Below are 24,948 nucleotides of genomic sequence, written 5' to 3' on the forward strand. Positions count from 1 at the left end.
GGTCATGACCACCCACAATCATTTTAGGGTCAGCCAATTTTGTATGTCAGGACTTGGCCAAAATTGACTGTAAATAGTTTACTCATTTAACTTTTAAATAACCGATCACAATCGCGTTGCCATTTTGAATCGGACGCTAATGGCAACGCAGCATTGGAGGGTGACATCATTAACTCTCATCATTAGACGAAAGAGTTAGCTCTCCAGCCCCCAGACGCCTCGCCTAAATTTTTGCCTCTGGGGGCTAAGTTGGCCAAACCTGGACTTGAACCCTCCACCAATCCTTCAACCTTAGCTCGGAGCCTGGGAGAGTGTTATTGGTACGATGTTAGACAAAGTATGATGTTAGACAAAATACCCCTTAGATAACAGGAATAGAACCAGTCGTTGCTAAAAAGGAAGGTAAATCATATTTTTGTTGAGGGCATGATAAAAAGGGGTAGAAAACTGCTGATGCAACAGGAGGATTGGTGACTTGGGAGAATGGCTCAATGAGATCCTAGTGTACAGCACTAGCAGACAGTAAAAAGGCTTCTGAATTCTCCAGCTAGTCACCTTTGCCTGGCTGCAGCAACTGATTCTCCTGCTCTGCTAGTGTTCTGTAGTTAGACTGCAAAGGTGTGTAGCTGGCAGGAAACCATAATGGCCCTGGAGACTTTTACTGGCCTATATAAAAGGACACCCAAATGGCAAGGCGCTGTTTCAAGTTGCCTATGAACTGTTGAGTGACAACTCTGGTAGGTGCATGCGCCAGATTGTATCTAATGCCGGCAACACTTCACAGGTGTCCTAAAAGTGCAGTTGGCCAGGACTCAAGAGGGTATCCTTGGTAGCCAAGAAGCCAACATAACACTTTTTCAGTTCTGATGAAGGGTCATCGACCTGAAATGTTAACTCTGTTTCTCTCTCCACAGGTGCTGCTGAGTATTTCCAGCATTTTTTTGTTTTTATTTTAGATTTCCAGCATCCGCAGTATTTTGCTTTTGTATTAGCACTTTTCCTCGTGGGTCAAATAGAGAGATTCATAGGTGAACTAACCTTCGAAAGAAATACAAAGTAAATAACTGTCAAGAGATTAGGGATTGATACAAGATACAGTTGAGGCAAACTATAACCATTATTAGAAAAACAAAAAAAGTACATTAGAAAAAGTAATTGTAGATAAGTGCAGTGCAGTGGTAAAGTTTGGTTTTCAGTTATGTCAGAACCCAGAAAAGGATCTGGGATTGCATCGGTCCTTTGAGAGACTCAGCAGTGCTGGTTCGGATAAAAGATCAAGATATGGCTGAAGAGCTATTGAAGGTAGTGCTAAAGGTGCTAGTAGTGCCAGATAGTGAGGCTTCTAAATTTGATTCCATAGAAGTAAATGCAAGCTATTTGGTAAGATTTTATTGTGGGGAAGTGTTGGTCAGATTTTGTGCCGATCTAGAGTTGGCTGCAACTTCATAGGCAGAGGCTCTGCAAGGGACCAAGTCACAAGGGAAGTCCTGCAGGGAGTCATGTTGGAACTACTGCTGTGCACCATCTTCATAAATGATTTGGATGAAGGCATTAATGGAACCATTCACAAGTTTGCTGATCACACAAAATTCTGCATGTGAGCCAAGAACTTAAATCAAACATATAGGGTACAGTTGATAGGCTGAGGGAATGGACCCATGTGTGGCAAATGTTCTTCATTGTGGACAAAGGTAATTTCAGGCATGTATATACAATGCAAAAGGTAGTGGCAAAGGGAGAGGTGCAGGTGATGGATCGGGCGGGGTGGGGGAGTGGCAGTCATAGCGCATAAAACGTTGAAAAGCTGGTTTTCCTCCTATGAGTACTTAGGAATGCTTACTCTCCAGATGTTAAGCACCGGAAAAAGGGTCAGAGAGCCACACCATCAGTTTTTTGACCCTTTTGCATTGTCCCATGATTTCTGGGGGGGGGGGGGGGCGGGGAGAAAGAGGTGCAGATTGGCCCAGGCAAATGGCAGTCAGCATTCCCAGCTCTCCGGTCTAATTTCCTTTTCCTCTGTCAGTCATATGCCCATTTTGAGGGGCGCTCAGAAGAAGTGGGCCTAAGGCCCTGCACCTAGCCGCTCTCCAAATCAGAGGATCAAAGAGGGGCAGGCAGCAGAGTTAAAGATAAATCCCTTTTCTTCTTTACAGGCCTGTTAAGCCATCAATTGGCTTGAGGCTTTCTGGCTGCTGTTTTTGTACAGAAACCAGAAGGCAGCAACCACTGCAGGCCTGCAATAGTGACAGATTTTCTTCCCCTACTTCCAGGCACAAGGGCATGTCAAGGGGCAGGCCTGTGCCAGGGAGCATCTGGATCATTTAAGTGACCTATACAGACAGATTCAGGTCTTTGCTGGCATTTTGGGCGCATTCTGCCCATCTAGCTCCCAGGAGCAGGGTTCCAAGGAAAATCAGCTGTTTGTTATTTTGGTGCTGCCTGCTGATTTGAATGATTTCAGCACACAGCTCAGTGATGAACGCGCTGCTTGAGGCTGTGCACTCAGCAGGAGGCCCAATGCCGTGTCGCTATAATGGCCCTGGAGCAAGTCTGCCTTCTCTTAAAGCAAGGCTAGCATTTTAGAAAGCAGTCTCGAGACCTTAAAAATGAACTGCCTTCCGACAAAAAAGTTAAAAATTATTCCAAACTAGGCTGTCGAGCTCTTAAAGCTGAACTACCTTCTGCATATAAAAAATGGTAAGAGTGTTTCAGCACTAACACAAATGGTGCAACAGGCCAAAGAAAGGGCAGCCAAAGTCTCATACACAGCACTCCCATCTTTGTGCAAGGGGTCAACACTGCAAAAGAAGTTCTCTACCAACAGGGGGCCAGGAGGCCCTCCAGAAAGAAGGATGTGGGACCAGATCGCCGAGGCTGTCACTGCCAGCAGTGTCAGCCCCAGGACCTGGCTCTGGTGCCCAAAGAAGTTTCATGACCTCAGACCAATGGTCAAGGTCCGTGGATGCATCTTCAAAAGCCGTCTCCTGCCAACTGCACTATTAGCCTCACACACTGCTCATTGCATGATCCCGCCACACACCCCTCCCCCAAAATCACTCACCTACCAACAATCTCTACCAAACACAAGGCACATCTCCCATTCCTAGCTTCAACTCACCCCCCCCTTGGAGGAGACAGTGCTGGCCATTCTTGGCAGAGGCATGGCTGAGCCCTTGGCCAGCGGCAGGCTGAAAGAATACAAGATGTGGGTATCCTCATACATTACACTCCTTCTCACATCCCACTTCCCCCTCATCCCACAATCTTTTCTGATGTACAGGCTGCACGTGGTGTAAGCATGCAGCTCTTGCTTTCCCACCCTCCTCTCACCAAAACCCTACCCTTGTGACTTACTTATTTCAGACACCCAAGAAATCCAGCCTGCCCAGCCAATGGTTAACCAAGAAGAGGGAGAGGAGAGTGAAGCAGAAGAAAAAACACCGTCACTCGATTTCACACTCCCAGCCACCAGCTCCTCGAGATCGTCCTGCAAGGCCATCTGCAGTGTCCTCCAATGAAAGTCAGCAGCTTTCCGCCAGCCATGCTGCAGCACTGGGGTAGCACTGTGTGACATCACTAGGATAAGCAAAGGCACACGCATGACACTAAGGGAATGCACAAGGGTGATTAGTTGATTTTTTGATATGATATTGGATGCAGAAACAGATAAAGTTGGATTGGAAAGTTTGCTTTGTGGTGGCTTTTATTTCAGCAATGTGGCCAAGAGGACACTGTGATGGTCAGTAACAGAGGGAAGGCAAGGTGTGGGACAAATGTTGAAAGGGGAATTGGGGTTGTGGTCACTGGTACGGCAGGCAGATGATTCCATCCAATATCTCCCGGCCAGAAAGGGGTTGTCTGGGTTGCATCCTTCCTTATACTTCCTCCTCTTCCCTCTGCGAGCAGCTTGTCCCCTTCATCTCTATGTCGCCCCCAGGAGTGGGAGCAAGTGGTCTTCTCAGAGGCCTTCCTTTAACATCCAAAGCCTTGCAAGCGTCCAGCAGCACAACCTGCACACTTGTAACAACTTTTTTTAATGTATTGCACCATGCCACTACTCCAAGAACATATTTTTAAAAACTCAAAAATCTGAAATTGAAACTTACCTGAAAGATGTGTGTGTCCCTTTAAGAAGTGCTGACAGCATCGGTCAGTCTGCTGCACACTCGCTTTTCAGAGCAAGCGTAGGACCCAACTCTAACTTAGCACAAAGATCCAAGTTCGCAGAGCTTGACGTTCAGTCGGGGTTGCACGCCAACTGAAGTCACGCTCTCCATATTTGCAGGTCCAGGGCCAGCGCTGCCCAAGGCCTGCACCAAAATGATGGCTGCCGAGTCCCGCACCAGAGGCGGGTGTTACAGCGCCAGCCACCATTTTTTTCCAGGATTGCGGCACAAATTGGTGGCGATAAGTAGCCCAATTTCTGGACCTAAATGTTGTAATGGCCTTGACTACCACTGAGCTAGAGATTGGGTTCCTGTATTGGACACAATCTCTCTTGTAAATCATAGTTAACAGAGACTCAGACAAGTGTAGGTAAGTCTGCCGCTACCTGTAGATATGGATTTGAGGTAATGGCGGGTGCAGCTTATCAGTGTATGGTGCAAACTTACCTGCCTGGCAACTTTTTCAGGATGGCAGGCTGAGACTAGTGGGGTACCGCAAGGATCGGTGCTTGGGCCCCAGCTATTCACAATCTATATCAATGATTTGGATGAGGGGACTAAATGTAATATTTCCAAATTTGCTGATGATACAAAGCTAAGTGGCAGTGTCAGTTGTGAAGAGGATGTGAAGAGGCTTCAGGGGATCTCGACAGGCTCAGTGAGTGGGCGAGAAAGTGGCAGATGGAATATAATGTGGACAAATGTAAAGTTATCCACTTTGGTAGAAAAACAGAAAGGCAGAGGAATGCAGATACTCAAAAGGGACCTGGGTGTCCTGGTACATAAAAGTCACCGAAAGTGAATGTGCAGGTGCAGCAAGCCATTAGGAAGGCAAATGGTAGGCTGGCCTTCATTACAAGAGGATTTGAGTACAGGAGTAAAGAAGTCTTACTTCAATTATATTCTTCTTAGGCAGTCCCTCGGAACCGAGGATGACTTGCTTCCACATTAAAAATGAGTTTGCATGTAACTGATGAGTCCAATGCAGGACCTACAGTCTCCGTCACAGGTGGGGCAGATGGTGGGTGCTTGGGTTGACGTGCGCTCCTTGCGCTTGGCTTCCACTTGATCCCGGCGAAGAGACTCAAGGTGTTCGGCGCCTTCCCGGATGCTTCTCCTCCACTTTGTGCGGTCTTGGGCCAGGGATTCCGAGGTGTTGGTGGGGATGTTGCACTTTTTCCAAGGAGGCTTTGAGGGTGTCCTTGAAGCATTTCCTCTGCCCACCTGGGGCTCTCTTGCCATGCCGGAGCTCCGAGTAGAGCGCTAGTTTTGGGAGTCTCATATCGGGCATGTGGATAATGTGACCCGTCCATCGGAGCTGATCGAACGTGGTCAAAGCTTCGATGCTGGGGATGTTGGCCTGAGCAAGAACACGGATGTTAGTGCGCCTATCCTGCCAATGGATTTGTAGGATCTTGCGGAGGCAGCATTGGTGGTACCTCCCCAGTGCTTTGAGGTGCCTGCGGTACATGGTCAATGTCTCTGAGGCATACAGCAGGGCGGGTATCACTGCTGCTCTGTAGACCATGAGCTTGGTGCTGGGTTTGAGGTCCTGGTCTTCAAACACTCTTCCTCAGGCGACCGAAGGCTGCACTGGCACACTGAAGGCGGTGTTGGACTTCGTCGTCGACGTCTGCCCTTGTTGACCTTGGTGAGGGCCTTGGTGAGAACCACACCTGGAGTACTGTGTACAATTTTGGTCTCTTTACCCAAGGAAGGATATACTTGCCATAGAGGGAGTGCAACGAAGGTTCACGAGATCGATTCCTGGGATGGCGGGACTGTCGTATGAGAAGAGATTGAGTAAACTAGGCCTCTTGAATTCAGAAGAATGAGAGGGGATCTCATTGAAGCATTCAAAATTATTACAGGGCTTGATAGGATGGATGCTGGGAGAATGTTTCCCTTGGCTGGGGAGTCTAGAACCAGGGGCAACAGCATCAGGATAAAGGGTCGGCCATTCAGGACTGAGATGAGAAGAAATTTCTTCACACAGAGGGTGGTGAATCTTTGGAATTCTCTACCCCAGAGGGCTCTGGAGGCTCAGTCATTAGGTATATTCAAAACAGAAGTCGATAGATTTTTGACTAGTAAGGGCATCAAGGGATATGGCGATAAGGCCGGTGAATGGAATTGAGGCAGAAGATCAGCCATGATCTCATTGAATGGCGGAGCAAGCTCAAAGGGCCGAATGCCCTGCTCCTGCTCCTATTTATGTTTCCATAACTCCTCTTCTTCCAAATAACCCAAGTATAATGGGATTCCCATTTGGGAAACCTTAGTGCCAATATAAATTGCACTACGTGAAAATGGCAATGACAACACTCTACAGTCAGGAAAAAAGTGCTCAAGTAAATGGGCTAATACTAAAAATGCTGCAAAAGATACCTTGTTTGAATTGTGCAAAATTCAGTAGCGCACAATTGGCATCGCTCCTTTAAATGCTGACTTCTTAACAGCACACAGCAACCTGCAAGGCCCATTTTAATAGGAACAGAAATCAGAATTCAATGTTGGGAGTCTGCACTTGGAAACACTCAGAGTAGTAAAGAATTTTATTATTTAAAAGAGCTTTCACCTGTTCTGGTCAAAAGCTTCCAGCACTGATGTCATTGGAAGCGGTTGGAGTGTATTGAATCAATGGAAATCTGGCAGAAGTGATTTTTGCCAAAAAAAAAACCCTAAAGTATTCTAGTAAAAGAAAACAAGGAAGCAATTGCTGCACTTTCACATTTTATTTTGAAAATAAGTGTAAATGCTCTGACCAGTTGTTTTCAAAGTAATGGAAAACAACATGCAGATCATGTAATGGATCTAAAAACTATTTCAGATATGATACTTTTAAAAGATAAGAAATGTAAAGTATGAATATTCATAACCATTTTAGAGAACATATCAGAGATAAAGAATACTTATGTATGGTTGTCTATGTTTTGGGGGAGTGGCAGAAAGGAGATTTCCACTGTGCTTAATACTTGTTCAATAGTTTACAAATTATGGAAAAAGTTATGTAGGCCTATTATACTTAGCACCAGGTCATCTCAGATGGTTATGGAAAAGACTAGCAGCCATATTTATTGTATCTAAAGTTTAACAAGAAAGCAGATTGTAGTAAACAGCAGACCAATAACGGTAGAAAGTGGTGATTAACTTTTTCTTTCATTTTTACAACTACTAAGTCTTGCTTCGTTTAATAAAACTTAGTCCAAAAGAAATTGCTCATCAAGGACTGGTAAGGGCTTGTTCAAGATAATTGTGTTAGAATCATGGAGTTTCATGTGAGGAAGAGTAGATATAAAAAATGAGTTCTTAATTTTCATTCAGACCAGTGAAGTATTATGCTTAGGGCCATATTTCAGTGTTTCACCATAACAGTATCAGAAGTGAACCACAGTGGAGTTTTCATTCCTAATGCATGGGTACAGCTACTACCATTACTTCCACAACACTAATTCTAAATGTAGGCTTCGCTGTTCCTCTATGACTAGCCATTATCCTGGTTGGTATTCTAAAATCAACCTCCTAAAGCTTTAGGACACCTACTCCGTGAAGGTCCTGCAATTTCTTTAATCCCAGTTATAATAATAATTGAAACAGTTTATTTATCCAATAGCCTATGTGTTCAAATCATTGCAAACATAGTGTGTTATAGCCTGTTGAGTAAAAATATTCTCTACATTGACTGCCAGTGCAGCAGATTTTATGCTTAAAAGACTTGGCATTTTTCTACTGTCATTGTACATAAGATTGTTCTATCCTGTATGTTTTCTATTTGTTTAAGTTCTGTAAATAAATCTAATTAGCCTCATTTGAAATTGGAGTATGATGCGATAATAATACTGTCTTCTGGAGTGGCTTGGAGAGAAATAAAGTGCAGGGGGCACTTAGCGTTCTAGAATTGTGCAAGTCCTTAAAAAAGTGTACGAGGCTCTGCAGAGACAAAAAAAATTCAAAAGGCTGCCGCGTCTGAATTGTAGGGGATACAGGGTCCGATTACAGAAGTGCAATGAGACAGTTGCAAGAGGGAACGGCTCATTAAAAATTCCTAAATTTTGTACGACTGACTGTTGTGCGATAATCTTATTTTCTGTGTCTCAACAAACAGCATTTGTTTTGCCCCATTTTGATAAGTACTTCACAAGAACGGGGTAGTAAAAGGCGCATCAGGCTACAAGTCAGAAAGTTCCCCATTATAATTGGCAGTGATCATAACAACATTGATAATATATCACAAACAACAGTATTTTTTAAAAGGTCTTCATGAAAAGTGTTTGACGAACATTTCTCCAACTACTTAGAGATTGACAACATAATGATCCAAAGCATGTCAAAGTGCTTTTCACAAAGAGAATGCCTCTTTCGCTGTTCAATATGAACTAGTCAGTCTTCTACACAAAGTTACACTGTATTTTACTTTTACCAGAAACAAAAACAGAAGATGGTCAGTTATGGTATAAATAATATACACAAACATTCTTGCACTATTTGAAAAGACCAGCATAACCAACTTTATTACTCAGTTACTCTTTTGGTGTTTATTCATGTTCTAAATATTGTAAAACCACCAGCAGAAATCAGGTCTCCATAATATATCTTTAGGCAGAATGTATTGCTTCTACTTTGTTTACCAGCCATTAGAAAGAAATTAAAACAAAAGCAGAAACATTGCATTCTCGATAGCCTTGAATTTACACTATGAACAATCCCTTTGTTCTCTATTTTAACAAAGGCATTAAGCAGTTTAAATTAAGGCCAAGGTTTTTAAATCAGTTATAACCAGAGCAAAATTCAAATCAAACTCTATCCAATATTAAGCATTTTGAAATTCTAATAATTTCAATTAAAAAATGGTATTTACTCAGTTTAACCCTACATAGTTACAAATAACCTTTTTTTTGTAATTCAGATATTTGTTCTTTTAAAAAGTGCTATACCTCATCTTGGTGCGAGCTCAGTAACTGTAGCTTCATGTGCTTCATGTAGGCCATTGTAATAGGCATATTATAATCTATCATACTGGTCACCAAAGAAGCTGGTTTTTCATTTTCTGGGGGAAAAAAAGAGGAAAAATAAATTCACATGTATATCATATTGGATCCATGTTGCATGTTTTAAAAATGTTACAATGGCTATGGAGGCTACTGCAATAAATGAAAAGGTTGACATGGGGCCACAGAAAGAAAGAAACGAAGAAAGACTAGAAATTTATATAGCAGCTTTCATGACCGCCAGATGTCCCAAAGAGCTTTACTAGAGAGAGATTTGAACCCACAAACTTCTGAATCAGGTGAGGATGCTACCAACTGAGCCACAGCCGACATACCAGAAGAGAAAATAAGATTTTCAATAAAAAAACAGAACTTTAAGTCAAAAGCCCAATAGTTCCATTTCCCACTATTTCATTGGGCAGAAGTGCTTTTATTTTTGCCTCTCTTACTGTCCGTACCCTATCCTGCATCACATCATCCCTGTCCACACTGACCTACGTTGGCTCCCAATCCCCTAATTCTTCAAACTTATACTTCTTATTCTGGTCTTTAAAATCCACCATAACCTTACCCTTTGACGTAAATCGTGCCATTCATGTAGAAATGACTGATGAAATATACTGGGTGGCCTGCTGGTGGCGCTGTCCAGGGAGAGTATAAATACTCGGGCACAGGCCCAGCTTGCTCAGGGACATTTTGTAAACAGGAACTAGTGAAGGATAACTAGACTTCCATGTTGTGAAACAGTCGATTAAAGCCTTGTTTAATACTCTGACCAAGTGCCGAGTAATTTTCTTACGTCAATTTAATCAACTGTTTGCTGCTCCATGCTCTGAGTGGTTTTGGGAACAGACGGCTATGACTCAAATGGTAGAAAGGATCCAGAGGTAGTAATCAATCCATCATGGAGAAACTACTCCAACCCGCCAGTCTTGACCTGGACCCGAATTCACCTACAATGGCTAAGTTATGGAAACACTGGTATTGTACCTTCAGCAGCTTCCTCAGGGTGTGTGGCGAGAATGTTCCTGATGAGAGGATACATAATTGGCAAGTGTCTCTAACTTATGTGTTTGACCATATCGAAGACTGTGTAGACTATGACTCCGCTATCCAAATACTACAGCAACTAGATGTTAAGGCCCCAAACGAAATTTTTGCTCGGCATCTACTGGCCACAACTCGACAACAACCCGGGGTATCACTTGACTAATTCCGTCAAAAGCTTCACAGGCTCAGCAAGGATTGTAATCTCAAAGATATCTCAGCTGAGCAGTACCAGGAGGAGTTAATTTGTGATTCCTTTATTAATGGAATTGTGTCTCCTTTCATATGCCAGCGTCTGTTGGAGAGTAAAACCCTCAAGTTACAAGCTGCCTATGATCAGGCATGTTCTCTGGACTTAGCAAAAGAAAAAATACAGATGCCTATCTTTTACCGCGTGAACAGACTGCTGCCTTCACTTTTGGCAAATCCTCCAATGGGCCTCGGGCGAAAGCCCTCACTGATGACTATCCTAGCCGATGACGACCCTACCCTAGAAGCCCTCACTGATGACAACCCTGCCCTAGCGGCATCTTGGGAATCTGGAAGGAAGTGTTTCTTCTGTGGAGGTGCATTGCACTATAGGAAATTCTGTCCTGCTCGTAACGCAACCTGCAGTCATTGCAGCAAAAAAGGTCACTTTTCTAAGGTATACCAGTCGAGGGCCCCTGTTAGATTTGCAGCTGCGATCTATAAAACTGCTCCTCCCCCAAGAGCCACTACTAAGGTTACAACTGTCAAGGGTAAAACTACTCCTCCTCCCACTACAGCTGTTTTTCCCCAAAGCCTGTCCCATGCAGCCACGAAGGTTTCAGTAAATGGACACATTTTGAGTGCACTAATCGACTCATGCAGCTCTGACAGCTTCATCAGCGAGCAGGCTGTCAGTAAGCTAAAACTGCATATTTACCTCTCGGACAGGGAAATTGCAATGGCTCGGACGACACTGACCACCAACTCTTCCGGCTTTTGTCTTGTCGACCTTATTCTCAATGGCCGCGCTTATTCTTCCATCTGGCTCAGGGTGCTCAAAAACCTATGCAATGATGTGCTCCTGGGACAGGATTTCCAGAAACAACACAAAAGACTCACTTTCGAGTTTGGAGGGTCAAAGCCGGAGCTTACTATTTCCAAAGTACCGTTTTGTGTGCTTTCGGCGGCTTCGCTCGACGAGCCCTCCTTGTTTGCCAATCTTTCCCCCCCCCCGCCCGATGTAACCCATAGTCACTAAATCACGACGTTTCAGCCAAGATGATCTATCCTTTATTGAGGCAGAGATCTCTCGCCTTCTAGCTGACAGTATCATTGAGCCATGTTCATCTTCCTGGTGGGCTCAAGTCGTCGTTGTTAAAAATCCTCTGAAGCAACACAAGAAACGTCTTTGCATCGATTACTCGCAAACTATTAACCAGTATACCGACCTGGATGCCTACCCACTACCACGCATCGATAACATGGTCAATAACCTTGCCAACTACAAGGTATTTTCAACTTTTGACTTAAAGAGCGCATACCAACCAATGGTCGGCTTTACCAGTTTTGTCGACTTCCATTTGGGGTCACCAATGGGGTGGCCGTCTTCCAACGGGCAATGGATAGCCTAGTCAAACAGGAGAAATTAACGGACACTTTTCCATATCTGGATAATATCACCATTGCTGGTCATGACCAGAAGGAGCATGATGCCAACCTCCAGAAATGTTTTGATGTTCTCCATCATCGCAACTTAACCTTAAATGAGTCCAAATCTGTGAAATCAGTACCATCAGTCAACATCCTTGACTACTGGGTGGGCAATGGTGTCATCAAACTGGATCCGGAACGACTTCATCCACTTCAGGAGCTCCCTCCTCCTACGAATCTCGGCTCTCTTCGTCGGGCCCTCGGCACGTTCGCCTATTATGTGAAGTGGATACCCCACTTTTCCGACAAGATCCAGCCTCTGCTTCATGCAAAGTCATTTCCGTTGAAGGCAACGGCTATTTCAGCTTTTGACCTCCTCAAGCAACAACTGGAAAAAGCCACGCTTCATTCCATCGATGAAAATCTCCCTTTCGTGGTCGAGTGCGATGCATCAGATGTGGCGATCTCTGCTACCTTGAATCAAGGTGGTCGACCCATTGCATTTCTGTCCAGAACTTTGCAGGGTAGCGAGCTCCATTATCCTCCTGTCGAGAAGGAGGCTACGGCTATCATCGAAGCAGTACATAAATGGAGTCATTTTCTCGCTCGTCGCCATTCCACGCTTATAACCGATCAGCGCTCCGTGGCCTTCATGCTGGATAACCGGAAATGCACTAAGATCAAGAATAACAAAATACAACTCTGGAGGATGGAATTGGCTGCCTTTGGCTACACCATATATTATCGACCCGGCAAAGAGAATGTGGCCCCGGATACCCTCACGCGTGCATTCTGCTCTTCCATGTCAACTTCGACTCTTGCGGATCTTCATACGGACTTATGCCATCCTGGCGTTAGCCGTATGTTCCACTTTGTGCGATCTAAAAATCTCCCATTTTCTACGAAAGACGTGAGAAGAACATGCTCCACTTGTAGAATTTGCGCGGAATTAAAACCGCAATTCTTCCGTCCATCGGATGGCTCTCTCATACACGCTACACAGCCTATGCAGCGACTCAGCATTGACTTTAAGGGGCCACTGCCTTCCTCAATGCGAAACACCTACTTGCTTACTATGGTGGATGAATATTCATGCTTTCCCTTTGCTTTGCCCTGTCCCAATATGCTTACTTCCACAGTGATCAAATGCCTCGATCAGGTCTTTTCCCTTTGCGGTACGGCCAATTTCATCCACTCTGATCAGGGTCCCTCCTTCATGTCAAGCGAACTCAAAAGTAATCTTTCCCAATGGGGAATCGCCACAAGTAGAACGACACCGTATCATCCTATTGGAAATGGACAGGTTGAGAGATATAACGCTATCATTTGGAACGTTGTTCGTCTTGCACTGAGGTCACACAACCTATCAGAGCAGCAGTGGGAAACTATGCTCCCTGACGCATTGCATTCCATCAGGTCTCTTCTTTCTACATCCACCAACGCTACCCCTCACGAACGATTCTTCGGGTTCCAGCGTCGCTCCACTCATGGGACATCCCTACCATCATGGTTGGCAGCTCCTGGCCCCGTGCTGCTCCGAAGATTCGTCCGATCCTCTAAGAGTGGTCCCCTCATCGACAAAGTGGAACTGACGGATGTCAATCCCACGTTCGCATACGTGTGGTATCCTGATGGCCGTGAATCCGCAGTGTCACTCCGGGATCTGGCTCCCTGCCCAACCGGTCCCACGGACCCAATTGAGGGTGGGACCCATATCAATGACGCTGATACCCTGCGCTCCTCTGAGGATGACGCCCTACCCGGGACGTCAAGGGATCTGCCAGCTATTCCGCCGGATCAACCTGGGGAACAGAATGCTCCCCGCGGGATGGCCACCCGAAGCCAGGACACTGGTCAGTCACCGACTACTGGGCAGGGTGAAGCCAGCTCTGCGCCTGCGGGGGCCCGCACCCGGAGCCACGATCTCCCCAGTCCCCCTCAAGTTGATCAAGGCGACACAGACTCTGCCAGCCCACTGGTACAAACTAAGCGACCCAGGGGCCAAAACACGGTCCGAGGAGACGTGCCTTCCAGCCACCGACAGAAATCCAAATGACTGCGTCTATTCTTAGTCCGACTAATTCGGTAGAAAGAAGCCGCCGGACTTCCAATCTTTCAGGCGGGAAGAATGACATAAATCGTGCCATTCATGTAGAAATGACTTATGAAATATACTAGGTGGCCTGCTGGTGGCGTTGTCCAGGGAGAGTATAAATACTCGGGCACAGGCCCAGCTTGCTCAGGGACATTTTGTAAACAGGAACTAGTGAAGGATAACTAGACTTCCATATTGTGAAACAGTCGATTAAAGCCTTGTTTAATACACTGACCAAGTGCCTAGTAGTTTTCTTAAATCACCCTTTGTGTCTAAATAACCTCTCCCAGGTCCACAATGCTTCCCCCACACTCCTGTAGTTCCAGTTTCTTCCGCATCCTCCCACATCTTGCTTCACCACTGGTGGCTGTGCCTTCAGCATCTCTTGTTCTCTAGAATTCCCCCCTTGAACTCAGCTTCCTCCATCTTTATGACCCTTAAAAATCATCACATTGACCAAGCTTTTGGTAACCCCCCTCAATCGCACCTTCCACAGCTAGGTGTCCATTATCCTCATGGATAATAGACACCGTACCTTTTTTGTCCCCTGGGCACTATATAAATGCAAGTTATTGTTGTTAGTGCAGGCAGTAGGAAGCCAGAACCTAAACTCGGGGGTGGCAGGAGGTTGTGAAACAATAACTATGACAAACAGACACTAAGGGGGGGGGGATTTTAACCCCATGTGGGTTGGGTGGAAGGTTAAAGAGTTAAAAATCTGAATTCCCGACCCCCAACCCACCCACTTCCGTTTTTAACGGAGGCGAGACGGGGTGGGCAGCCAACCCACTCCCAGGCAACGGGTTGGTATTTTAAATATTATAAATGAGGCTCCGTGCCTCATTTGGAAGATCCATTTTAAATTTAACTCTGGCTGGCCTGGTTTCCCGGGCCTCAGGGAATCTGCCAGCTAAAGGATGGCGAGGACTGTTGGATCCAGGAGATAAGTGCCTTTCCACTTACCTGCTGTATCATCAAATCCCCCGTGATTGGACACTCCCCCAACCCTTCCGATCTCAAATGCCACCCCCCACCCCACGAGGCCTCAAATTTCCCCATCCGGCTTTTCAACCCCCCCACCCCTACTCCGGTGCCACAAGCCTACCTGCCCCACAGCCAGCCAGCTTCTTCATTTGGCTGGCTGCGGGCAGCAGAGAATCAAAATGCCAGTAATGCCAACTCCACCCTCTCATAAATCACGAGACAAACTCTTAAAAAATCATAACATTCGGCAAGAAATCATGAGTTGCTATTTTTTGGTTTATATACCTCATTAGTGGCTTTATTTAAACTGTAACACGTCACAAAAACGATATTACTGCATCTGAAAACTTTAAAAATCCTACCCATTATCACCACCCTTCACCTGGTGCCCTACACAAACACCATGCAATGCAGTCCCTGCAGCTGCCAACCAAAGGTAAATCAAAAATACCTTCCCATGGAGACAGGAGTCGCAATCACCCCCGGTGAACATTGACGAGATTGGTGATGTGAAAACTTTTATCTTCCCTTCAGCTGAAGGGTAATTATACAGGTTCAGCAACATGTCTTTTTAATACATCACCGCACAACACCTCCCTGCTCTTCCTGGAATGGTATTAGGCTCGGTGGCTCCTGTTGGGAACACTGGCACCGTTTCAGGTGTAACCCTCCACCTCCCGCCTACTCTGCACTGCTGCTGAGTGTTTCAGGGTTTTTTTCCCTTCCCCTCTGGTTTACTGGCCTGTCTGCACGTACCCCAGTTTGAGAACCACTGAATTATTCTTCCATTATCCAAATACATGGGAGCGCTGCGGTCATATCCAATTACCAAATTAAATAACAAGAGAGTGTTCTGATTGACCTTGGGCAATGCTACATTACAAGATATTGGCATATAAAGTCACTTCAGTTAACTGGCCATGTGGGCCTACCTACAGTAATGATTTTTGTCACTGGGCTCAAGAAAACAATCTGGTGCAGCCTAAAAACTTGAACACCCTCCTCATCACTGTTCCCCACCCCCCCCCCCCACCCGCCCATCCATCTGTCAGTCCATTCCCTTCTTCTGCTCTTCTTTCCACCCCCTCCCCCCCTTGCCTCTGGTCTCAATCCCCAACCCCTCTGGTTTCTCTCTTCTGCCCCCCCCCCCTTACATTCTCTCTCGCTCACACCTCTCCGTCAATTGCTCTCCCCGTCTCGGTCTTTTTCCCACTACCTCTGTTTTTGGTTTCAAAAATCGGTCTTCCCTCCACCCCCGCCACCCCCCCCCCCACACCCCCCCCGCCACTTCCTCTTTTCCCTGTATTTCACGATCCCTTGCCTTCAGTGCCTACTCCTCTCTCTACCTGCCCAGTCTCTCTCCCTCCCCCAATCTCACCCACACTCCTCTCCCCCCAGCCATGTCAATCTCTTCCTTTCGTGTCTCCATCTCTCTCTCACTCTCTCTCGTTCTCTCTCCATTTCTCACATTCCTCTCTGTACCCCATCCCTCTCTCCTATTCCTCTCTCTGTACCTCCATCTGTCTCCCATTCTCTCTGCATCAATCTTTCCCCCCCTCTTCTCTGTACCTCCATCTCTCTCTCTTCCAGTCACTCTTCCCCAATCTCTCTACCTCCATCTTTCTCCCATTCGTCTCTGTACCCCATCTCCCTGTTACTCTCCACCATCTCTCCTCCCCCACCCAAGTCTCACACTCACCAGATCGCACTCACTGACTGCCAATTCATGCGCGTGTACAGGTGAATGGTGTGAAGCAGTGCATTGTGGCAAATGCAGTTCCTCCGAGCCGGACTTGCACGGCTCCAGACTGTTAGATGTAGTTCCATTCTCATCCTCCCAGCATGCCCAGCGAATTCGACTCCTCCACAGTGTGGCGGAGCACATAATTCCAGTTTGCTCAGCGTTTCAACAATATTGCAGACAAAGTTTAAAATCATGAGTTTTCTTAGGTGAATCGCAAGGTGGGCTGAATTTTCATTAAAATTCGTGTGTCTTGCGATTAAATATCGAGTTAGCATTACTGAAATGCTAATCAGATCCTGCTGTTAAATTTGGCAGGGCCCAAGGGAAACCCATTATTCCGGATTTCCTGGCCACTTTCCAGCCCCCCTGCCCCCATCCCCCCACACGGCTCCCTAACTGTCTCCAAACTAAAATTTCAGCCAAAGTGGCTAGACTACAACTCATCAACTAGAAGCAGAATCTACATCATACAACTAATAGACAGAGAAAGCAGCTCTTAAAAAATAGTTCCTGATCGTCGTCGTTGTCTGAGCAGACACCATCAATTCAAGCGAAAAACAACTGACACTGAAGAAATTATATTATCTTCCTTGTGGATAGTCTTCCTCATTTTTCAGTAAAATTACACTTCCAATACAAAGATGATATTAGCTTCATCCGATGCGAAATAATCATCGATGGACACTTAAAGGTAGATTTTCCTATTCATACCAACCGATTCTCAAATTTTCGGATTGCATTGGGCGAGTTGAGGGCACAAAATACAGCAATCCCCTGCCTATTTTACACGTGCATTTTATTTTCTGGGGTCATCAGGCATCAGAAGCACCAATGTGGTGATGTCATTATGTCCTATTTTCTGTTATTACCATCTCAATAATGCAGGATGTAACTAAACTTAGCAATGTTGGACAAATGTTTTATGCAAAGTGCAACAAAAAAGACAGAATTAAATTCAACAAGCAGCAAATTTGTGACTACTGCTTTAACATCTACCTTCGTCCATGGGGATTACGTTCTTATGCTTTCCATTCTAAAAAAGGCCACAGTGGGCTATCCACTGGAAATATCCTCTGTCCATGTTACTTTCAAGAATGAAGAGGAGGAGAAATGGAGGGAGACCAGATTGATCAAGCACCATGGCGGGGCATATAGCACCCACCCACTGCTAACTCCCCTCCAGAATATATACAGCAAAACACTCCTATCTCCAGTTAACCCAGGAAAAGTGCCTGCGGAGGTTGCACTTAACAAGAGAAGTCAGCAATTGAATTATGTCACATATTATAACCAGACCTGCAACCCACATCTACTAAAGGCACCACACTGCCAGTGGCTGTGAGGGTCATCACAGCCCTGCATATTTATGCTACGGGGCAATTCCAGGCTGTACCCTATAATAGACTGATGAACAAGGTCAGAGAATGCAGAGTCAGGGGACAAGTAGCAGAATGGATTGCTGGCTGGCTTCAGGACAGAAAGCAGAGAGTAGGAGCAATGGGTAGCTATTCACAGTGGCAGAAGGTGGGTAGTGATGTTCCACAAGAATCAGTGCTGGGACCACTGCTGTTCACAATTTATATTAACGATTTAGACTTGGGAATCAAAAACACAATTTCTAAATTTGCGGATGACACCAAATTGGGCAGGATAGTCAATACTGAGGAGGACTGCAACAAGTTACAGGAGGACATTAATAAACTTGCAGAATGGGCATATAATTGGCAAATAAAGTTCAACACAGATAAATGTGAGGTATTACATTTTGGTAGGAAGAATAGGGAGGTCACATCACCTGGAGGGTGCGAGTCTAGGTGGGGTGGAGGAACAAAGGGATCTAGGAGTACAAATACACAAATCACTAAAAGTTGCGACACAGGTTAGCAAGGCCATAAAAAAAGAAAACCAAGCACTAGGGTTGATTTCTAGAGGGATAGAGTTGAAAAGTAGGGAAGTTATGCTAAACCTGTACCGAACCTTGGTTAGACCACACTTGGACTACTGTGTACAGGTCTGGTCACCATATTATAAAAAGGATAGAGAGGCACTGGAGACTCTTTGCTCTTGAAAAAAGGCTGAGGGGTGACCTAATAGAGGTCTTTAAAATTATGAAAAATTTTGATAGTGTGGATACAGGAAAAATGTTTCCACTTTTGGGGAAAAGCATAACTAGAGGCCATCAATATAAGATAGTCACCAAGAAATCCAATAGGGAATTCAGAAGAAACTTCTTTACCCAGACAGTGGTGAGAATGTGGAACTCGCTACTACAGGGAGTGGTTGAAGCGAATAGTACGGATGCATTTAAGGGGAGGCTAGACAAGTATATGAGGGAAAAGGAAATAGAGGGTTATGCTGATAAATTTAGATGAGGAAAGACGGGAGGAGGCAGGAGTGGAGCATAAACGCCGGCATGGACTGGTTGGGCCGAATGGCCTGTTTCTGTCCCGTATATCCTATGTAATCCTATGTATTTGGGGTCATCAGTTACATTACTCAATCGCCTGTAAATAGGTGCATCAGGCAAGTCAGATGTATTGTTTGCTCAAGCAAGGCACTGCATCACCTTACCCATGGACAACCTGCAAAACTGACACCGCACTCACTACAATTTCACCAAGTAATTCAAATCTGCTTTCTTGTTAAGCTTTAGACACAATAAATATGGCTGTTAGCTTTTTCCATAACCATCTGAGATGGCCTGGTGCCAAGTATAACAGGTCTACATAACAAAAGTCGATTCTGCTACCAGAATCATCACAATTGGAATTTTAAAAGGCACGCTTCAGTGCCTGGATCCATTTGAGGATCAGTTTGGGTATAGGGACTTGAGGGTAGTGATGGTGTGCTGCATCCTACAGAACGTTGCCTTATAAACTGGTCTCCTCATGATGGGCCAGTGGAGGAAGGTACCCAAGGGCAGCAGTGGGATCAGGCAGATGAGGGTGTTGGATATAATCCATTGCTGACTGCAAGAGGTCATTTATATAAATATGATACAGGAGACCTGCTTTTGACTACATGTATCCACTGCACAAGCCGTCCTACTTCATGCTTCTGCCCGTCACAAATATGCCAGCAGCTAGAAACCTTCTCTATGCACATCAACTCCCACAATTCCCATTCATTCCATTTCATCCAAGCCAAAAACCAATATTCAAATGCACAATAACTTTAATACTACCATAATTTTACAACTCAAACTGTGTACACATGTCTACTTTTTCTTACCACTGTACTTCCCCTTGGTGCCAGTGTACGATGAATGAACTTTTAAACATAATCTACCACTCATCCTCATGCTACCGGAGTGTCAGGAGTGTGTGAGGTGGCTGATTATTGCATATTCAGGTGAGCCTCGAGACTGAGGTGGCCCTCGTGTCATGGCAGCCAGGTGTTGAGGTGGACCTGCTGCAGGCTGCACCTTTTGTGCTGCAATATAAACAACCTGGCCATGTCTTTTTTCAACCAATATGCAGGCTAGCAAGAGTGCAAGCATGTGCTGCTATCCCGAGAGAGAATCCCATGGGATTAAAGAGGTAGTGGCAGCGTGGATATGAAATTGGCCGAGACAGAAAGCAGAGAGTAGTGGTGAACAGCTGGTTTTCAAACTGGAGGGAAGTATACAGTGGTGTCCCCCCAGGGGTCGGTATTAGGTCCACTGCTGGGTTAAAAGGGCATAATTTCAAAGTTTGCAGATGACACGAAACTTGGAAATGCCGTAACCATTGAGGAGGATAGTAGCAGACTTCAGGAGATTTTAGACAGACTGGTGATTTAGGCAGACACACGGCAGATGAAATTTAATGCAGAAAAGTGTGAAGTGATGCATTGTGAAAGGAAGAATCAAGGTAGGCAATATCAACTAAATGGTACAATTTAAATGGGATGCAGGAGCAGAGAGACCTGGGGGTTCATTGCACAAATTTGAAGGTGGCAGGACAAGATAATAAGGCTGTTAAAAAGCATTCAGGATCCTTGGCTTTATAAATAGAGGCAGAGTACAAAAGCAAGGAAGTTATGCTAAACCTTTACAAATCACTGGTTCGGCCTCAGCGGAGTATTAGTGACCAATTCTGGGCGCCACACTTTAGGAAGGACGTCAAGGTCTTGGAGAGTGTACAGAGGAGATTGACTAGAATGACACCAGGGATGAGGAGCTTCAGTTATGTGGAGAGACCAGAGAAGCTGGGATGGTTAAGGGCGAATTAATAGAGGTATTCAAAATTATGAAGGGTTTTAATAGTTAATAAGGAGAAACTGTTGCTACTGGCAAGAGGATCGGTAACCAGAGAACACAGATTTCAGATAACTGGAAGAAGAATCAGAGAGGAGATTAGGAGAAATTTTTTTAAAAATAAGGAAGTTGGATATGTACATGAAAAGAGAAAAAACTGCAGGGCTATGGGGAAAGAGCAAGGGGGTGGAACTAATTGGACAGCTCTTTAAAAGAACTGGTACAAGTATGATGGGCTGAATGGCCTCCTTCTCTGCTGTATGATTTTATGATGTGAGCACATTCCTCCATATCACATGATCTGGAGACTGTCTCTGCATGGCCACTGATCTGCAAGAAACCAGACAATGCTACCAACCAGATTGTTCAAACTCTGAGAAATGGTTGTCTGTAACCCTTTGAAGCCAGAAGAAATAGTCTTTTCCAATCTGGTAGCCCAGGCCTCTGTCAGCAATCACAGTATCCATGGTGGAAGCCATGTCTTATAGGACCTCTTTGGTGGAGATCTCTGCTACAGATCGGCTTGAAACTGCCACTTGTATCAGGGTGAATGGCAGTGCTGTGAATCAATCATGGTGCCTTTGATGCTATTAGTGGATACTCAAATTACCCCGCCATGTACCGTACATTCTGAAAGATCATCTCCAGTGTCTGTACATACATGTGATGCTCTGCAAACATTCTTCTTTTAAAAGTAGGGCGAGCGAGATCTGGGTTCCAAAGTTCTTCATCCGAGGGCCAATGTCTCTTGATCTTACTGTCTACAGTGTCTGCCACCTCATCTCCTTTATGATTATTTGTATATCACCCTACATGCTTCCTTCAGGCTCACTGTCTAATGCCTCATGGGTGGACGCCTCCGGCTGATTCTTGGCAGGAAGAGAACGAATGATGGTGTATGTGCTGCAGTGCTGGCAGGGCTTGAAGCTAAATGATCTAACAGATCTTAATCCTAAACTTCTTGCTATGGGACATGAGGAAGAGGAGGAGGAAGAGCAAGTGATGGATGAGACTCCAAAGACTTAACTGTTCAGAGTAGCATGGAACACAGCAGCACTGAAACAGCTGTGGTCCTGAACCACCTGATTATGTCATAAACGCTGATTTTAAGCACCCCACCCCCCAACAAGAACAGGGCGCACAGGGGATTAAGATCAGGCTGCATCCTTACCACTGCATAGCACTCTCGCCAGCAACATTTACTCCTGGGTATCGGGAGAAGACAGGGAAAGCTGCCATGCATTGGATCCATGGCCAGTAGCGGCCCAGCTAAGAGATGTTGTAAATTTTTGAAAGGTTTCCTTGTAGGCCAAGGGAGCAGAAGTGCTCTTCCTGGTTCCACAAGGAATCTTTGGGCCTTCCCTGCTCTGGGCTTCCCTTTCCATGAATGTCTCAGACTTTCCACCCGATCTAATATAATTACTGCTACAAAATTGCTCTTAGGTTTTTTTCTTCCTGCAATATAGGAGTGCTAAAAATGGGGGCATTTTCACAATCCCATGGTCCCAGTGACAAAGCTATGCTTGAAGAGTGCATAGGCTGGAGACTGAGTTACAATATTATAGACTCAATTCTCTGACCTGCACTCCTTGCTGGGAGCACAGGATCCATGTTGGATATACCTACAGCTTAAGTTATGACAAGCTTGTATCCCACTGCACTCAGTCTAACTCCTTGGCTTTACATGGCATAAGGATTATATTCAGGCCTGTTTTTGAACCATCAGCCGTAAAATTTAATTTTCACAGGGACACAAGGAAAGGCAGTATCAAATCGACTGAACTTTGTACCTGCTGAGGACATTCACCACTTCATTCTATACTCCAGTGAGGTGTTCAGCAGGGAGATCAATTAGGTTACAATGATACACGAGCTAGAAATGCATGGAACTAAGGCAGGGTAACTGGGACTTCTTTATGTATTTACCATTATGTTGTCTGCCTTCAATCTCAACAGGCTGTTGCAGATGCACACTTTAAAGAGCACCAAAGCTTGCCAGATTGCTTGAAGCCTTCATAGGATGGCATGAAGATGGGTAGCACTGGCCCAACTGCAGAACTCCAGTTGAGCAGGCTAGTGAATAATGATGGAGGAAGTTTTGTGAGCTCCACATTTTCCCAGCTATCCAAATCAACACAAAAGCTGCTAAGACAGTAAATATTTCCCAGTGCGCTCCTCAGCATGCTCCATGCATATCCCTAGAATTAGAAAGTGCACTTCTTGGCAGAACCTGAACCTGAAATTTCTTTGCACTTGGGAGGAAATAAGCTCATCTTCAGGATAACCCATCAGCAAACAAGCAGTTGCTTCCAGCCTTTTTTGTTGAAAATTGAATATCAGGAAACAGTGTAAGCAGTTGCCATATGCACCAATCACATGGATCCATACTAATTTTAAAACTTGCTGACCAAAGGCAAACTTAAGCGGGCTGATTCCAAGGTACAGAAAATGTCTGCAAAAAGATTACAGAACATTCCTAGATTTTACTATCAAGCTATATTCATTTATGGGGGGAAATAAATGACAGTGAACTCTGGTGGTCACAGTCAATATTCCTGTAAATGACAGGAGAAAAACAAACAAGGCTAGGACTTGGCATGAAGCCTTATCTGCAGCAAACCGGGAGAGATCACCAGGCTGAGAAGGTAGTGCCATGGCACAAATTTCTTAGAGACAATGTTAACAAGTAATTTGTTTTCTCCCTCAGGAATCCTACCAGTATCCTATGTGTGTGTGAGGAAGTACGGTTTATTATTACCTTAAAAGGAAGTTATACACATCTAGTCCTTGCATGAGCAATATTGAAAATACCTACTAAAGGTGAATGCACCCACTCCCAGGTTATTAGAGCATTAAAGCAACACCATGGGCCAGAAATTCGCGGCCAGAAGCGTGAGTACGGTCGGGGTACTCACGCATTTGGCCGTTGGAAATGCCGGCGTTCAGCAGGAACAGCGCATGCGGGGAACGCCGGCATTTCCAGACCCGAGGTCTATTCACAGCGCGTGCGACTGCACAGGCAGCGCTTGCGCAGTGAACTTTGTGGATTTCAATGATGGATTCAGTGAGGGTAAGTCCTTAGAAGTTACACTTGAAAAAAGCAAGTGTAAAGTTGTTCATTGGCTGCGGAGGAAGATATATTTTATCGTGGAGCTTCTGAAATGCAATATTTTTGTTTGGGAAAGGGAGGGAAGTTATTTTAAGAAATTTTAAGTAAGTTTTAAAGTTAAAATTTTTTTTTTTTTTTTTTTTTAAAAAGGGTTTTCAGAACGGTAGGTAGAAGGAGCAATTGTGGCTGTGTGAATGGAATGTGAGAATGAGTTATGTATGTATGTCCACATATATTCCTTTATGTATATGTATGTATGTTTTATATTCCTTTACTAATGTGTATGAATGTATGTTTTTAATTATGATTTTCCAATAAGTTACTTTCTCTGAAAGTCATAATTAAATAATACATTCATACACATAAGTAAAGGAATATATACATAACACGCAAAGGAATATATACAGACATACATACTTTCAGAAGCTCCTCGATAATAAATATCTTCCTCCGCAGCCTCTGGAGCAACTGTACCCATGCTTTTTTCATGTGTAAGTTGTAATGACTTGACCTCACTGAAAGCATTAATGAAAGCGGCGAATTATACTGCGCACGCGCTGCCTGTGCAGTCGCACGCGTTCTGCCTCTGAACCCCTTCGTTCAGAGGACAGGAAATGCCGGTTTTCCCCACATGCACTGTGCATGCTGAAAACCGGCATTTCATCCGGCCAGATGCGTAAGTACCCCGACCGTACTCGCGCATTTGGAAGGGAATTACTGGGCCAACATTTTACATGTCAATAAAATGAAAAATTTAACAATTGCACGACTTGCCCCCTCGCATCTGCGACTGAGGGTCCAAGGAGGTGCATTGTGCAAGAGGTCATCATCGTACGTATCCTCACACTGTTCCCTTTGGGGAACTGTATGAAGTGGTGGAAGGATTTATGGCCGTGATTAACGCTCATTCCGTGACCGTAACCATCTTTGAACCAGCCATTAGGGTGGTTAGTCCTAT

At 44.9% G+C, this 24,948-nt stretch overlaps 1 protein-coding gene across 5 annotated transcripts in view; it reads right to left on the minus strand.

Moving 5' to 3' along the window:
- Window positions 1-24,948, minus strand: part of LOC147114853 (nucleolar protein 4-like) — a 924,917-nt gene that overhangs the window by 646,639 nt on the left and 253,330 nt on the right. For all 5 annotated transcript variants that reach the window (XM_085992860.1, XM_085992856.1, XM_085992857.1 and 2 more), the window contains exon 4: window positions 9,101-9,213. In XM_085992860.1, coding sequence (XP_085848986.1) covers window positions 9,101-9,213 — 113 coding nt within the window. The remainder of the gene's footprint in view (window positions 1-9,100; window positions 9,214-24,948) is intronic.

Source organism: Somniosus microcephalus, chromosome 7 (assembly GCF_052327205.1).
Source record: "Somniosus microcephalus isolate GS21.2 chromosome 7, FLI_Smic_1.0, whole genome shotgun sequence".
Taxonomy (NCBI): domain Eukaryota; kingdom Metazoa; phylum Chordata; class Chondrichthyes; order Squaliformes; family Somniosidae; genus Somniosus; species Somniosus microcephalus.